Genomic DNA, 17,415 nt, shown 5'->3' with positions numbered 1-17,415 from the left:
ATCTGAACTCCATCCGAACGACATAGATATACACATACAGTACACAACAAAGTACAATATTTTCAAATGTATTTGATACAAAACATGTTTTTTTCTCTTCATTTAAAAAAAAACAAACAGTAGTATGTAAAAAGAATGATGAAATTATGTAATATTTGAATGAGAATGTAAATTTTTGCTTCAACAGATTGAATCATTCAATGGAAAAATCCATCTTGAAGTAGACAATCTATGGAAAGCTTTTGGAAGAGAACAAGAAATTATACACACACACACACACAGAGAGAGAAAAAAAACCAATTGCCCAAAACAATAATAAGAAAAGGAAGAGAAACAGAAGGAATTCCAAAATTCATTTTATCACCAATATCATTCAGACAAACTATATACATGAGGCAACATTTACACACTCGCACATAAAATCTCTAATTTAAATTAATAAGTATGATGTAAATGCAATTATTTCATTGAATTCGAAACTATCAGTGTTAAAATCTATTACAAAAAAGAAGAAGAGGAAGAGTAAAATAATATATCCTAGGAGCATTTTCGAATGGGAGCACAATCAAAGCAATCTCGACCGATTTTCTCGCTTTGTTTTGTCGCCCCAATTTTCAATGGTGGAACATATTTTTCAGCTCGGTGCATCATAAATTATTTTGGCTTCGTTTATTAAAAAAAAAAAAAATTTGAATCGCATTGCAACTTATTTATGCGTCAAACTGAACAAAAACAATTTTCCAGTTTACATTTACGTGGTTAAACCAAATGATGGATACTTTATTAATTTTAAATTCTGTTAATTAGAATATAGCATCAGGCAAATATCGAAATGCAAGAACAACAAATATCTATATCGAATCGATTGAGTAGTGTGAATGAAAATGAACAAAAAAAAAACACACTCACTCACACACAAACCGATAAGGAAACATATGAAATGGATGTTGCTTGACAAAAAAATAACAATGTTTAGACAATTTTATGGGTTATCATTTTACCAATTTTATGTAGTAAGACAAAAACAATAAATTATGTTTTCTTGTGAATTTGGAAAAAGAAACAACGTGTGATATATCTGTGGTATTTTTGGAACCATTTACAGCTCTGGTTTTGTGATACAATTGATTGTGTTCAAGGTAAGACTAAATCTCTTGCTAAATCCAATTGCTGGTATGGCTCTTTCTGTTACTATGAACTGATTTTTTTCTTTGAAAGGTGAGTATGGTACTACAATCCAATGCATTGTCAGTATTCGATTTGAAATACCTGGAAATACCTCCATTTCCATCTAGGTCAACCGAAGAATTGCTCACATTCTTTTTTCTTTTCATAATAAAAAAAAACAGCTCCACAAAAAATGCTCCAACATTCAATCTATTTTCACAATAATTCGATACTGGTGTGGCAAAATGCATGGACCAACAATGAAACAAGGCAAATGTCACAACAAACCATCCCATTCCAATATTGGATATAAATTTTTGTTCCATTTTCCACCAATTCAATTGAAGCGTTCAAAAATGAGATGGAATAAAAATTGATAGAATTCGATGAATTGAAGTAGAATATAGTTTTGTGCATTTTCCTGAGTAAATGAAGTATCCAGTGATTGAATTTCAGTCATTATTTACAGAGAGACAACTCGTTTTGCTTATTTATTTATTTAATTATTTGCTTAATTTTTTATTCCAGCTTATTTGCGGGAATACTTGTCATCATTTGTTCTGTATTTTTTAGACATGTTTTAGAAGTCAGTTCATTGATTTCATACAATCTTAGAAGCAAGATTCTTTTAAACAAACCTATTTTCAATCCAGACTTTTCTCAATTGACCGAAAAGTTGTCCCATTTTTACCTCTTTCTTCAAAAAGGCACTTTTTTCAATAAAAACCTGAAAGCCTGAAATTCACCTAAAAAAAAATTTAAGAAAAGAAACCTGCAAATAAGAAAAACTCAAATAGAAAATGCGTAAGTATTTTTTAAATGTAATATACTTTTTTATTTATTGATATTTCTATCGTTTTTTTTTTGTTCTTTCTGTAAATTGTTGCTTTTTCAAATGAATAATATGGTTCTTCTTCATTTATATATACAAATTCTAGATACACATAATTTTTGTTGTTGTTGTTTGTCTCACTTTAATTTTGTTTACGTTTTACTTTAAATTTAGTTTCAAATTTGTAAATATATAAATTGTAATTTGTTCGTCGTTTGTGATTTTGTTGATAAAAAATATGTTTTTTTTTTCGTTTCAATTTTCACTATTTGAAATTTGTGTCAATGTGAACTATTTAGTGACCATTTTGATGAGTTAGGGCTTTATTTAAATTTAAGGTTTTATTTTTGTCTAAAATTCGAGCTATTTAGAAAAAAGGAAAAGAAGCGCAACGAATTGTATCATCGATATAATTGTTTCTGCTAAGTTGTCATTGATCATTTTGAATAGTAGATGAAAATTGCCAGTTTGATTTTATTTTTAAGATTTTTTTTTTCTTTATTTTATTGTTGTGAATTGTAAATTTTGACTTGCGCCATTTTTGTTTGTTTGTTTTTCTCTCTTCAAGTGAATTTACAATGAAACTGCTCAATAAGACAATGCTATGTACAAGAAATATGTCTAAATAGTAAAAGTTACATAATTTATGAGTAGCTGTCCCTTATGCATGCACATTTGCACATTGATTAAGTAGTTAGAAGTAAAATGTAAATAAAATATAATATACACAATAGTTGTTTTTTTTGTTTTAATAATAATTTCATTTTTAGTTTAATTCATAGGGTTTTTTACTTGTTTGCTTAATTTCTGGATGCTTCAATTTAACGTTCTAGCAAATAAATTAATTGTGGATTTTTTGTTTCTCTTTACGTTTTATGTGTGTGTATTTTGTATGTCGATTGTTCAGTTATTACTAAAATAATGCGGCACATAGTAAAAAGTGAGCGTGTCTCGGACACACTTCTCAAATATCTCTCTATTCTCTCTCTCTCTCTCTCTCTCTCTCTCGTCTCACATTCAGTACGAAAAGAAACTGGGGAGGAAAAAACTAATTTCTCCTCGATAAAAAAAAATTAAAGCAAATAAATTCGTGTCTCGTAAACATTTGCACAAACAAAAAGTGAGTCGATGTGATGATTCGTTCTAATTTCAAACACTTTTTCCCCCTCATTGTTGATCGGAAGCGTTTTTCTTAACTGTGCAAAGTCTGTTTTCCATAGTGATATCATCACAGACTGTTTCGATCATTTCTCCAAAAGAAAGAGATGCTCGTGATGTTTGTGCATTTGTTTAGCGCTTTTAACTAACATAGGAAAATCGTCGTGGACTTAAAAGCAATTAGTAAACGTTTCAAACATAAAAAACATAAATCGGCAGTGAATTCGAAGTGTTCTGACCCGCTATCGGGAACGAATGGCATTCAGTGACAAGATTTATGTCCAACGTTTAACGAACAAAAAAAATCCCAACTAAAAAAAAATCGATTTAAAACTTAAGACAACGGAAAAAATTTTCTGTCAAAATAAATAACAAGAAATATTTTCTCTTTTTTGCGATTGTAACAAAGAATTTGATTTTTTTTTTTTTTGCAACAAATTTAACAAAATCCGTGGTTTAATATTTAGATCTGTGTGAAATTCGAAACGAGATACATTTTCATGTGGTGAAGGAGAGACTTGAATCTTCATTTGAATTAAATCCCGTTTGAAGAATGTGCGTTCATTATTATTATCTAGTAGAAATAACAACTAAAAGTTTTCTGTTTTGTCGACATCAAATTCGTCCCGAAGAATCGGGGAGATTTCGGGCGAATTGCATTTTGAATAGACACTCATAGCACAGCCATCACAACCTGAGCAGGATTTGTCAATGATTGCTGGCCGTTCGATTCTGTCCGCTTTTGATCTTGGTCAATTGTGTTTGCTTGTGTTAATACTTTTCTTATTCATTTTGTTCATGGAGATCGACAGAATTGCTGGCAGCAACTCGTAAGTGAGTGCCACAGCTCACGGCGAACGGCACACGCTTTAATCATTGACGAAACCGTTTTGGTGAAACGTTGCTTTAGAAGCACCGCTCGAACCGTTAAGATTCGAATTCAATCCACTCGAATTCAAATCAAATTGTTTCGCGACGTTTCTGGTTTAATTATTAGCTGCCGCCAACCATCAGCGCTGTTAGTGAGTCCATTTCGTTTTCGACAATTTTCGTCGGTTCCATGGGAAGTAATTCGGTGAGTTCGGCGCCAAGACCGAGATCCATATCGAAATTATATTCCCAGGTGGATGGTTGGCTTGGCGTGATATTGGTTAGTGATGGTGTGACTGGTGTTAGGCTAGTGAATTGTGGTGTTAGGCTGGCGGTTGTCGTGACCGAAGACGAAGATTGTGAGGAAAGACTCAAACTGGATGACGTCAATGAAGTAATTGTGGTTGTTTCAACATTTGTACTCGTATTTGTCTCGGTATTTGTATTGATCAACGGATCAAGCGCTGATTGTGACGATAGGCTCAGCACATTGCTCCAGTTGATGGGTTTCTCTTCGTCGCCGTAGCCAGAATCCGTATCGGGTAGACTGGTGCCTGGGTATGGGGTGGCTCGACCATTGCAATCGCGCAACGGATGATGATCGTATGGCGGAAGGGTTTCATTGAACGACACTATTGTTGTGACGATCGGTGTTGGTGTTCGATTGTATGGCTGAAGGTAATTATTGCTATTGATATCACTTGTGGTTGAATACGGAGTTTGTTGTTGTTGCTGTTGAATGTGTTGCGTTTGTTGAGATTGTGGCGGCAGCGGTGGCTGTTGCTGCTGCTGTTGCCGCTGTTGCGCTTGTAAAACGCTCATGTTTGATTGTTGTTGCTGCTGCTGCTGCTGCTGCTGCTGCTGCTGTTGCTGCTGTTGCTGTTGCACACTGGGTGAATTGCTGTTGTCGACTGTATTGGTCCACGTTGGATTGCGATTGTTAACGGGCGATGACATTGGTGGCGGTGGCTGCTGCGGATGATGCTGCATTTGTTGGATCATGTCGCCGCACGAGTTATTGTTATTATTATTGTTGCCCAGACGCAATTGAGTATAGTGATGTTGAGCATGGAATTCGGCCTGTTGGTTCGCCGAATCTTTGTTTTCTTGCTCAATTTCGCGATCGATGTACTTTAGCGTATTGCATATCAATACAGAACGGTACAGAGATTGTTCGGAGATCTGTCTAAACCTTGACAGCTTAAACATGGAGAGATTGCGCATTTTTAGTCTTCGTTCTCTGTAGCATTGCTTATTATTATTGCACCACATGCCGCTGCGACCATCACAACACCGTTTCAGATGCCTGCTATCGCCGTTTATATAATTGCTGCTGCCTAGTTCCAGGTACGATTTACCATTTTCAGCGCATCGAATTGTTTGCTGCTCGCTGCCCACTTCAATCGACGGCCCATAATAGTTTGGATGATGTGGATTGTGCTGAGACCATCCGTATGGATGTGGACTCATTGGAAGCGATCGGTTGCCATATTGTGAACCATTGTACGGTGTTCGCGAGCAATTCTGCTGTGGATATGGTTCGGAGTAGTAGTTTGGCTTTTGATAGGCACCACCACCCGACATATAACCATTCCTCGACATATTCGTTGTGCATGGATACCTCAGCGGTGAATAGCATGGTATAATACTGTCATCTTCATCAAAATCATCCTCTTCAAAGTCATCGTCGTCTTCCAAATCGGAACTCAACAGCGTTGTGGCTAGCGTTGAACGCGTACTATCCGAATCTCTCCAAATGGAATTGCCGTCCACGACGTTGCCATCGACAACGTTACCATTGATATTACTGTTTAGTGGCATCACCATTGATGGTAGTGCCATTGCGACGGCTTCCAATTTGGCGATACTCTCTTCAGCACTCGGAATGGCTCCATTGGAAGTGGTGGTCGCCGTTGTTGTGTTTGGTGACGAGGACACGCTCGTCGATTGCAATTGCATGGTTGACCATCGACTTGTCTTAGCTGGTGTGCATTGGTTTCGTATTTCTGCATTTTCGTTGCATGTATTTTCCGTCTTCTGGTGATCATCGACACCGTCTAGGCCTAAAAATTGAGTTTCAAGAGAGAGAGAGAGAAAATAAAATTTTAGAAAAATCTTGAAAAAATCCATTGCCACACACTCGCACAAGATAAGGCATTTCACTTACCGGTTTGGTCGTATTTACGTTTCGTTGATGTCGCCTGTAATCCCATCATGTCAGCTTTCTGCAAATGAACAAGAAAAAAAAAGAAGACACCAACAGTTAAAATGTGAGTAGATAAATGCTCAATCAGTGCGTCAATCTGATATAATTCTTAAGTGAGATTTAGTGCTTGCGATCACATAAATTTTCTCATGTCGTAAATATAGCCGCGATAAATTCATTCATGAAAGTTGAATGAAACAGTTTTGTCTTTCGTTGTTTTTTTTATTTCGTGTGGCTTCGCCGTTGTCGTCGTCGTCACCGATCGGAATTTATTGATATTGTAACGGTATTTTGTGTGCAGACACAAATTAAACACTTGTCGTCACCGCCATTTATGTGTGCCATGACAATGGCTTGAAAATCTGTACGAGCCAGACATTCTTTTGAAAATGAACTGAGAAAAAAAAACAACAACAACAGCACATAGCCAGCAGACGAAGCACCACCGTGAGACAAAAACACATGTACACAACTTGAGCAAATAAGCGAGGAAAAAAAGATGAAAAAAAAAATGTAGGTATCAATAATGTCTTATGGTGACACATAAATAAAAATGCATATCAACTCCTAAGCGCTCCGAATAAATTTGCAATAAATATTGCGGCTACCGATCATCAAGCGATTTAAAATGGTCTTGCACCTTTGCTTATATTGGCTATTGTTCTTTTCGCGATGTTGCTAGTTTGTTTTCTCGCTCGCTCCTCATTTTTCGGTCGATCTTTTGCCATGTGTGTCTGTTTTGTAAACACTAAACGTACTAAATGGGAATCGTTGAAACAAAAATAATCATATTATCGCGACCGTAAATCTTTTTACAGTTAAATGAGCGATCCGACGATGGGTACGAACAGCGAAAAAAAAGCAATCATAAATTATCGAATGGGCGATAAGTTAATGAATGATTTTTATTGAATGAAAATCTGTTTGATTTCTTGACCATTTTGGCAGGTTAAGTGTTATGGCTTTGTTTTTTTTTCTTCGCTTCTCTCCATCTTCACTCAATATTTATGAATGTGCCTCCAATAATAATCAATCTTTCATCACTTCAGTTTTGAATTATGATGGTCGAAGTCGATGAATATGCATGAAATAAATTGAATGATCTAAATTATATGGTAATGATTGTGTGTGCTGTTGCCGGCACGTTCCTTTTCATTTCTTAAACGGTTTTGCCTTCTTTGGACATTTTTTTACTTCCACTTTTCTTTGCGCTTTGTTTGCATTTATCATCATCATCATCATCATCAGAAATGTTTGTGTGCTTTTTTTTTATTGATCTCTCTGTTCTCATTGAAATGCAACGAAAGAAAAAAAATCCATTTATTCCGGAAGGTCATACAAGCGTTCTTTTTTTTATTATTGAAGAATTGATTGCATTTTTGAGCAAAATAATTGACCAAACTGTGATTCTCACAATGTTTTCCAAGAATTGTAATCCGTAATTGTGAGTACTTGTTAGAATAAACGCATTGCATCTTCGATACAGGTTTATGCACTTGTTCATCTATCGCGCAACTCGACAATATCCTAGAAATTTAACTCGAAACTCATGCGCTAATCAATGCTCAACTCTCCTACGAAACAAACGAAGATGAAAAACAACGACAACGAGAGCGAGAGAGAGAGAGAGAGAGAGAGAGAAATGCCAAGTTTTCCAGTGTCGTTCGAACGATCGCACACTCTTAAAAACGGTTCGACGAATGGCAAGATATAGAGAAAAAGCGAATTATTACGTTTGTCATTGTTTTTATTTTGTATTTTGCTTGGTCTTTTATTTTCGTTGTCGTTTCTGCGCTGTTGCTGTTACTGCTGTTGTTGTGGTTGGAAACGGCCTGGCATATAGCATCGGCCATCAGCCAACAACGATTCTCGTCATTATGTGCTGTTGTTTTGCCGTATTCTTGTTCATATTTCATTGCCATTGCATTCCATAGAAACACAGACATCATCAGAAAAATCAAGCAAACGAAATAAAACCGAATCGAGTCGTGGACGGGAATAAAAACGATTAAGCAAAAAGCAACAGAAAAATAAAAACCAAGCAAAAAATAACAACGAACGAATGAACAGAAAAAAAAAACGAATAAAGAAGATGGAAAAAACGCAAAGCGCGACTCAGAGAGAGATACCCAGAAAAAGAAAATGCAAGAGACTTTTATGCGAAATTCGCGTATGTGTGAAACGTGTAAGCAATGTGCATAACTCTATAAATATCTATATGTGTATACACATAAAATGTGTACGGTCGTCGGTTCGTTTCGTTGAGTAGCTCATCTGTGCGGCATATAAAGATTTTTATTTGCCATTCGTACTTATTTTGCGCAAGTTGAGAGCCGAACTGTTCGATGTCTTTTCTGTATCTCAACCGAAGAGAACGAAAAAAAAGAGAAGAGGACGACGACGACGACGACGACAGCGACGATATAAGAGCTGCAATGATAAATGTTGGAATAAATGCAGACAGCAAAGCGCATCATGCACATTTCATGGCTGAAGCACGGAGTACGATGGAAGTTGTTGTTGTCATCGTCGACGACGACGACGGATATAAAAACAAGCGAAAATGTTTTTATGCTTAGCAACAGAGAAAAAAGCGAACCGTCCGAGATGATCCTGTATGTACGTATGAAGCACGGTATGAAAATGAAATAATCAGCCTGATCACATCGAGCAACGCGACACATACAAAAGAGATGAGACAGAGAGAAGAAGAAACGAATTAAGGATCCGTTTCTCTCTCTGTTGCCGGTTTTAGCGTCATAAAACTGTTGCTCGTTTGTAATTGCAATAAAACACAGAAAAACGTTCGAATATTAAATTCGAAACAAACAAAGGTACAAATGAACTAATATCTAGGCAAGAGTAAGCGCGCGCGCGCGCTCACACACCTACCCGCTTGCGATTGCGATAATAGTAATGAACGTTATAGCGATATATAGGCCTGAATTGTGTGTGATAAAAAAAGGTGATAAACGTACCGATGAAACCGCATGGCCAATAAGCGAGCCAACAATGAGTAAAGTTTCATTTTTGCGCGTGTATACACGCTGACGTTGTGCTTTTATTATCTACATTATTATTATTTCTTTCTTTCGTTGTTCGATGCATGACGCATAAATTTGCGTGGTTCGGGCTACTTCAGTGCGCACCTTCAAGCGACTGAAACAAACGCAATTACGCAGATTCTTGTACACCGGATCGCATTCTCGTGTGTGTTCATTTACGAAATTCGCCCAACAAGACACTTGTTTGCGTTCGTCTATCGGCTACTTGTCATGCATGCGTTTGCTTTTTCATTTTATTTTATTCACGCATAACGATTTTTATCGCTGAAAATGTTATGTTTACAATCAAAAGGATCTTTTTCACATGAGATTTTTTTTGTCTGTTGACCGATGAACCTTCGGTTTAGAATGGGATGGCTTTTCGAAACACCACATTTCACATTTGATCACAAACGACAACAAAAAAAATAGTGTGTGTGGCATTTAAGCAATACAACACCATCAACACAGTGTCTCAATGTCGTTGAGGATACCGAAATTCAATTGTTTGCATTTCACACCGTCGACTGCGAACGGTGTTCAAGCGTTCACCGTGTCAACCCAGTCAGGTTTCTCGCTCACTGTTCACGTGTGCCGTTTCTGTAGCAATTTGTTGACATTTTCTATTTGGATACAAAAATTTTGTATCGCATACAATTTTCGAAGGTTTTCGAATGAATATGAATGTCGGTTGCTGACGCTTTGTTTCGCTTTGATGTGTGTTTTTTCCCTTCATTTCAGACAAAAAATCGAGTCAATCGTTTGCCATACACAGCTAAACCGAATGCGATTGTATAAGCGATGGTGTTTTTTTCCTATCTCTCTCTTTCTGCGCAAAACACCAACAGTTAAGCGAGCAAGCGAGTGAACGAGCTCATTTGTGTCTGTATTTGCTGCGCTCATTTGGTTTTTTGATTGATAAAACACACAACAACGAAATCTACGGTGCGCGAATAAGTGAGGCAAGAGTGTGGCTTTGCTCGCAACAACAAATAACAGCGAAAAAAATTCATTCGCTTTTTTTTCTGAAGTACATTAGCAGCGATTTTTCGTAGACCAACAACAGAGAAGAAGAAGAAAAAACACACACACATACACGCACACTCAAAATCGTAAACACACGGGCCGAAAGAGAGCGGTAGAGCGTCAACAAAATTCACCTGAAAGAGTTCGTGCGATCGAATGCGAATATTTTTACTCCGTAAAATTAAACTTACGTTCGCTTGGCCTTCGTCACGGAGAGCTGCTGAAATAGCGTGTATAAACAGCTCGCTCTACTCGTAACAATATGCCAAGAACAACATACAACACACAAAAATATAAAATCGCGTAACACAAATTGTGTGTTGCTTCAAATTGAACGAAAGAAAAAAAAAACAAAATCTTTTTTTTTTCTGTTTCGTTACTTTGTGTGGTTGTGTCAAAAAGTCGATGTCAGACACTATTCCAGCTCGCAACAAAAAATTGCGTTTTAATGACGTGAAAAGCGATGCGCAACACACATTAAATGAAAAACACAAACCAAAAACAGGTGAATGGAAGGAAAGTGACGATCGTGCAATTTTTTCGTGCGAAACAAAATGACCAAACTCCTATGTTCCATCGGCAATCGGGTTCGCCTTGGCCGAAACAAAGATTGCATGCTTAAAATTGTCATTCCGTCAAGAAAAAAAAAAGAAGAGAACAATCACAGTTGTCCAGTTGACGAGAGAAGTTTTCACATTTTCGTGCGCAAACCAAAATATGGTTCGTTACGTTGAATGAGCAAAAAGCAGCCGACGTGATCATAAGTGGCAAGCGCCAAAGCCCAAATAAAGATCGACCGAGTAATTTACACGAAATAAAAAAAATACGCATGGAGAGAACAGCTGAAAAAAAAGTAGCAACAACGAGCAATAGCAACACAAGACACGGTACAATAAACTCTTAATGGAGGAGCAAAAAGGGAATAGTTTGAAAAAAGCGACTTAGACGAGAGCTATCTGGTGAATGGATGAAGAGAGAGAGCGCGAATAGAATCGCGTAACAATACGGTGCGCGGTTTGACTCTGGGAATCGCGCGAGCTTAGAATTGAGAGCAGCACACACTCAGAACAATAATTACGCTGGCCTTCTTCTTTCACATCAGGTCGTTCGTTTGATACTCTCGCACGCGGCACAGAAAAGAGTAAAAAAAATGAAAAACATGTGAAAAAAAACACGCACACACACACAGGTAAATTATAACTGTTGTTCAGCGTACGTAGTTTGCTGGCTGTTTTTTTTTCGAGCTTCGCGAAAAAAAGCCTAACGTTTCTGTTAATGGAGAATCATCGGGTATGACTTATATCGGTAATGCGAAGCAATGACTTCCGCGAACTGTTCTCAATAAGCGTATTCCGAATGTGAAGCGCCAATTTTTGGGATTACTCGAGTCGGTGCCCATGCGGTAATGGTTGGACAGAGAAAATCACATTAGATTTGATGTTCGAATGTTTGACGCTATTGCCAAGGGTCGATCTACGCAGTTTTCGGTAAACTGTCGTTTGGAATACCTTTGTCTCGATATCGATCATACCATGCCAAAAAAAAAGAAGAGATAGAACGAACCAGCAGCGAGGAGTGTGAGACAAAATGCGTAAATGACGAGAAACGCCAACGCCGAGTAGGGGGGGCCAAAATATACACGAGAACGAGTGAGATTGTCGTTAAAATGTAGATACGAATGAGAATCCGATAGGAAAAATACGCAGCAGAATTTGGAACGACGTTATCAAAGTGAACGATGGAGAAAATGTAAGCGAGGGCTGATGCTGTTCTCGACAAAATTACATTCGTTTTTTTTTCTCTCTATCTCTCGTTCTCTCTTCATTTCGGTCTGTCGAATAGATTGTGTTTGCTCTTAAAGAGCAGTAGCAGCAGCATCATCGTTGTCGTCGGTAGAGGAGAATGGTGTGATACACACACACCATGCACAGCGTACACACAATGTGCGCTCCGATTACTTTCATCCACCCTATCTATTCGGTACATTTCAAGATGATTTTGGTTGTTGGTATGAAGATGGCACTTCGCCTCTATCAGCTACTGTTACCGTCATTGTCGACGATGGTGGCTCAACAGCGAGTGCTATACGCTCGTTGCCCATTGTACCATCTATTCCATCGTTCTACCATCTTTTCCATTTTCTATATTAATGCTTTCTGGATGTAATATAATGTTTTTATATTTTTCATCTGGTGTGGCGTACACTCACACACCAACCAACCGAAAGCGACTACGATGGCAAAGACGACGACCGTGTCATCTTTGTCGCCATATACCGTTCACTCTCATTTCCACCAATCGAAAATTGTACAAAGCATTTTCAAATGCTGGTGAGCTCACTCTATGAAATTTTGCCGGAATGATATGCCATGCTGTTTGCTCGATGTGTCTTTAATATTTATTTTCTCCTTTCTCCCGCTCATTTCATTTTGTTTTCATTTTTCGGTTGCGTTTTTGTGCTGCTCCATTGTATTCGCTAAATTTGTTGACTTTCATATGGTGTTTGGTAGTGCTTTTGCTCCCCGTGTGCGAACCAACGAGCACGTTAAAATGCAGGCAGCCTTTTATTTCACAGCTTGTGCGATAGATAGATAGAGAGAGAGAGAGAGAGAGAGAGAGAGTGAACGAGGCGTCTAGCATGAGTGTTCGTTGTACATATATCGAATTTTTGATCAAAATCGCTCTTCGCACACAGTATACATTCACCGCATCAACCGTTTACCATCATCGTCGTCTATTGTGTGCGGTGGATCTTTTTTTTCTTCACAAAAAGCTATGCAAGAATAAGCACAGCCGGTAAATCGCTTACACTATGAAGCTGTCGCTTTTCTCCGAATATTGCAAATTTTATGTGAATTGTATTCCACACCATGTTTACTATGGGCGAATGTGTGGAGAAGACGACACAGCGAAAACGAACGATTGGGAGAATTCAAAGGACATAGAAAGTTTGCGACCAGATTTCGATTTCATTTTGACTTGAATCGACGAAAGTTCGAAGGAAAACATAAAATGGAGAATGGGAGAGCGAGGGAAACGTCATCGTCATCATCGCCAGCGACAAATCAAGAATATGTATATTTTAAATTTATTGATTCGATGACGAAAGCAATGATATATCATGAAATGTGCCCTCGCAATATAAATAGTGATAAGATGTTGTTGCTACTGCAACAGTTTGAAATGGAACAGGTAAACTGCGCAAATGTGGATGAACTTGTGGAATTTCAAATTACTGCATTCCGATCGTTGTGAAGCGAAAAATGGGTCGAAATGTATTTGACAATCGTTTCAAATGGATTTTACTTGGAAACTTCTCTGAGAGAAGTTCTCTCTTTATTGACATCGTTGCTTTGTTGCAAATGCCAACACCGACAATCCTATGTGAACTCATCGAACTTAAAATCGAAGTGAAAATATCCCAGTAAATGGATGGAAAAGAAGACGAGAGAAAAAAAAGTAACGTTCGAAAAGTAACAGACAAAAAAAGGACCGAGCAAGAGATTGGAAAAAGGAACGTCGATGAAAAGGGCAGCCAGGAGAAGATTATCGATTTGAGTCGGCAATTTACAAAAGTTATGAAATTCTATGGAAAACCCGAAAAAAAGAAGATCTACCAAATAGAGAAATAGAGAGAAATTGAAAATACACACCGAAGCGAAATAGAGAGACAGAAAGAGAGAGTGAGAGAGGACGAATATTGTGTCTGCAGCTAAGGTTCTAGCCAAACACATGCGTGCACCAAACAATAGGAAATGATGAAGGGAACGAAGGGAATGGCAAAAACGAAGAGCACGATAAAAAGGGATTAAAATGAACATTTTGTGTTTGTACATTGGGTCTCGGCTTTTTGTTCAGACCATTTTTCCTCTTTGGTCGCTCTCACTTGGTGTTTGTGTTTGGTGTGGTGCGTGGAAACTTGGGATATCGACTAATGAAACTATGAGAAATGAGAAAAGGTAAGTTTTTTTTTTCTTTCTAGTAATGATTTCTTCATGCGTTTGTTACTGCATGAGATACATTCTTCTCGAGGTATGTGTTTTTTTACCTGCGTCGACTCTGTGTGTGTGTGTGTGTCTGTTGTTGAGAGTTCTATCATCAAAGTCAAGAGGCGAACAAAACACCTACATCGACTAGATTTTGAGCGGTTTTTTCTTCTCTTGGTCGATTGTGGAAATCGCTTCGATTTCCTTACCAAGAATTTGTGCCCGAGAAACACACCATTTGACCGGTTTCTAAGCCGAAAGTGAAAAATTCACAACGATTTATCTACCTCTTTTTTTCTTTATCCGCCATTCGATATAACCGGTCAACGGCTGTATAACCTCAGTCTCTCATGCTACAATTGGGTCGGTTACTTGTTGCGCATTCAAGAATGATGCATATTCATAGCATTTTTATAGCCGCCAATTCACACAATGTGTCATTCACTTGTCTAAAATGTGTGTAAAATGTGACTTGATTCAAGCACGTGACGAATAATCAATAAACGTATGTTTTTGTTTCAGGCAAGGCTTAATATTGAGTGCGAGAAAAGGGAGCAAAAAAAAAAATTAAGCGGAAAGAAAAAAAGTGAGCGAAAATAATCAAATCAAATGCTTTATCACTGTCATTTGCACACTATAATAAAATATTTCACGTAAATTTCATGGAGGGCTCTTTTTTTGCAATTCGCTTTTTTCTGTGTCGTCGTTGTCGCTGTCGTTGTCATCGTCATTAAAAACAGATAAACGTGTCAGAAATCAACACTGAAGCCGGCTAGTTCATTGCCTCTGGCGATAAAATAACAAATTATAGCATTCAAGCATTATCAAATGGAAAACGTCATAGTTTTATATCGTACACTACATTTCGTATAAGAATCGATGTGAGAGAACGAATAGAGAGTAGAGAAAAAAAAATGGAATTTTCATGTAATTCCTTTCGGCTTTCGAAAGTGAAGAAGAAATAAAAACGAAGCAAAATGAAGAGAGAAGAAACATTTTTATATGTATGAAACAAAATCCTCTATTGTTCATTATCGAATTTTTCTTGTTCGTTCTCTATTTTCTCCCCCTGTTGCATTTCTCTTGCTCTCTGCGTGTGTGTGTGTGTGTGTGTGTGTGTCTCACTCTCTCTTTCTCTCTGTCTCACTCAATGTGTCTGCTCGTTGAACTTCGAATCATAAGTTGTGCCGCATTTTTGGTGTATGTATGTGCAGCGGTCGACAGCAGCGAAAGTACATCTGCTTGCCTGTATGACGAGCAACAGCAGCAGCAGCAGTAACAACAACAACAACAACAACAACAACACCATCAGCGTCATCGTCGTCTGCGTTAATATATTTTCGGGTTTCGATATACTAAAAACGAGGGTCCGACCATCATGCATGCAGAGCATAGTATTTTAGCTGGTTCGCCTTCAAAAATCCATCGTCGACTGAAAACACATTTTCGAATCGTCAGCCGTGTGTATGTGTATATATATAAAAATGCATTAGGCGATAGTTTTGGTAGTGCTCTTTGCGTTCGAAACACATGGCCGATTTCATGTTTCTTTCTTACGGTCTTTCTTTCCAATTTCAGTCTCTTCGGCTGAGAAACGGATGTCGACTGCGTACATACATATATATATATATATATATTAAAATGTGTTATTGTTCGCATTCGAACATGCCATTCTATTGGCAATTGGAATAGCATCCGAAAATAGAAGGAAGTAAGTGACTGTTGCCGAGTATATGATGTTGATTTTGGTAAACAACAATGTTCTTTTTTTCACTCTCTCTCTTTCTCCGCCAGTGACATCGACAAAGCAGAAGGGAAATTTCGGATACAGTAGGCACTTGCAGTACTACTTTCTTAACATACATTTCCGAGTACAAAGTGTGAGTCATAAACGGATGCATCTTTTAGCCTAAAGTTCGTTAAGAATAATTAAATCCAGACTCTATCCATTTGAATGGACAATGGGTAATCGTTTTGGGTCGACGCTTTGCCATTTATTATCACTTAAATGTGATTGTTTCAAGAAGAATGTCAGCACCTACAAACCATCTATAAATACATGTCCAAAACTAAATGTCACTTAATATATATTGTAATTGGCTCCACCACCGTAATCAAACCATACAAAATTCATTAGAAAATTATTATTGAAAAACCATTTTCCGTTTCTAATCTTATTGATAAAGTCAATGTAAATATTAACGCTTTGGTTGTAATTAAATGCCATAAATTCATTCAATCTATTCCATCCACTTTGATCGAAATCCAATAAATACCAATGCCAATGCACACATGTACTATATTGTCTGCGGTTTGTGCGTCTCGATTCTCACTTTTATTTATAAACTGTATGAATGTCAATGATTGTGCCGTGTGCACTGTGCATCCAAACTACAACAATAACAATGGAGAGAAAAAAAAACTGCTGAAGAGCTATTTGTTTTTCCAAAGCGGAAAATCCTTCCTTCCGCAATCAATTATCATCGTGGCCCGTGCATTGGAATTACATGTGAGTGTGTATGTTACGACCATTCATAAAGTGATGTGTTATTATTCAGTTCTTAACAACTCAACATGTCAATAATTTAACACCCGAAATTGCATCGGCATTGGTTTATGGCTTTTTCTAGTGTTACATAAAACACTTTGTGTATTGAAGTGGCTTTAAGCATATTGCATTGTTTGTTTGTGTGTGTGTGTGTGTTTTTTACTACCTCTGCTTGTTGTTATGACTGACTGTTCACTTGTGCTTTGCCATCAAAAAAAAGTCACAGTAGGCGCTGTTTGGGAAAGCACCTGCAAAATTGGCTTTATTAACGGTGCATTGTTTTGCCATGCTATCTCGATAATCGGTAATTTATTGCATTTTGTTTCGGGAAAATGTGGACGGATGATTGCCGTAAGGGTTACAGATGAAAGATGCGTTACGCACAAAATGTGACGGGCAAAAAAGGGTAAACACATAAAAGGCAATGTGTGACTTATGCGTACGAGTATGTGATGAACGCAGATAATAAATAAATCGATCGGAAAGAGTAGAGAGCTGAATGTTTCATATTTTCGGATGATTGAGAGTCCAGATCATGGATTCATTTTTACACACAGCCGAAACGAGCGAGCGGATGA

General features: G+C 37.6%; 1 protein-coding gene across 1 annotated transcript in view; it reads right to left on the bottom strand.

Annotated features, from left to right (window-relative positions):
• Positions 1–2,115: 2,115 nt before the first annotated feature.
• The window catches only part of LOC129568961 (putative uncharacterized protein DDB_G0285119), a 41,774-nt gene continuing 26,474 nt past the window's right edge, over positions 2,116–17,415 (bottom strand). Inside the window, exons 3-4 of the mRNA XM_055447300.1 lie at positions 6,195–6,252; positions 2,116–6,090 (exon numbers count right to left, since the gene is read on the bottom strand). Coding sequence (XP_055303275.1) covers positions 4,151–6,090; positions 6,195–6,252 — 1,998 coding nt within the window. The 3' untranslated portion in view covers positions 2,116–4,150. The remainder of the gene's footprint in view (positions 6,091–6,194; positions 6,253–17,415) is intronic.

The sequence above is a fragment of the Sitodiplosis mosellana genome, unplaced genomic scaffold, assembly GCF_009176505.1.
Source record: "Sitodiplosis mosellana isolate CC-2019 unplaced genomic scaffold, AAFC_SMos_1.0 Smas_scaffold_30, whole genome shotgun sequence".
NCBI classification, from domain to species: domain Eukaryota; kingdom Metazoa; phylum Arthropoda; class Insecta; order Diptera; family Cecidomyiidae; genus Sitodiplosis; species Sitodiplosis mosellana.
The sequence above is the reverse complement of the archived record's forward strand: the minus strand, read 5'-3'. Positions and strand labels throughout refer to the sequence as shown.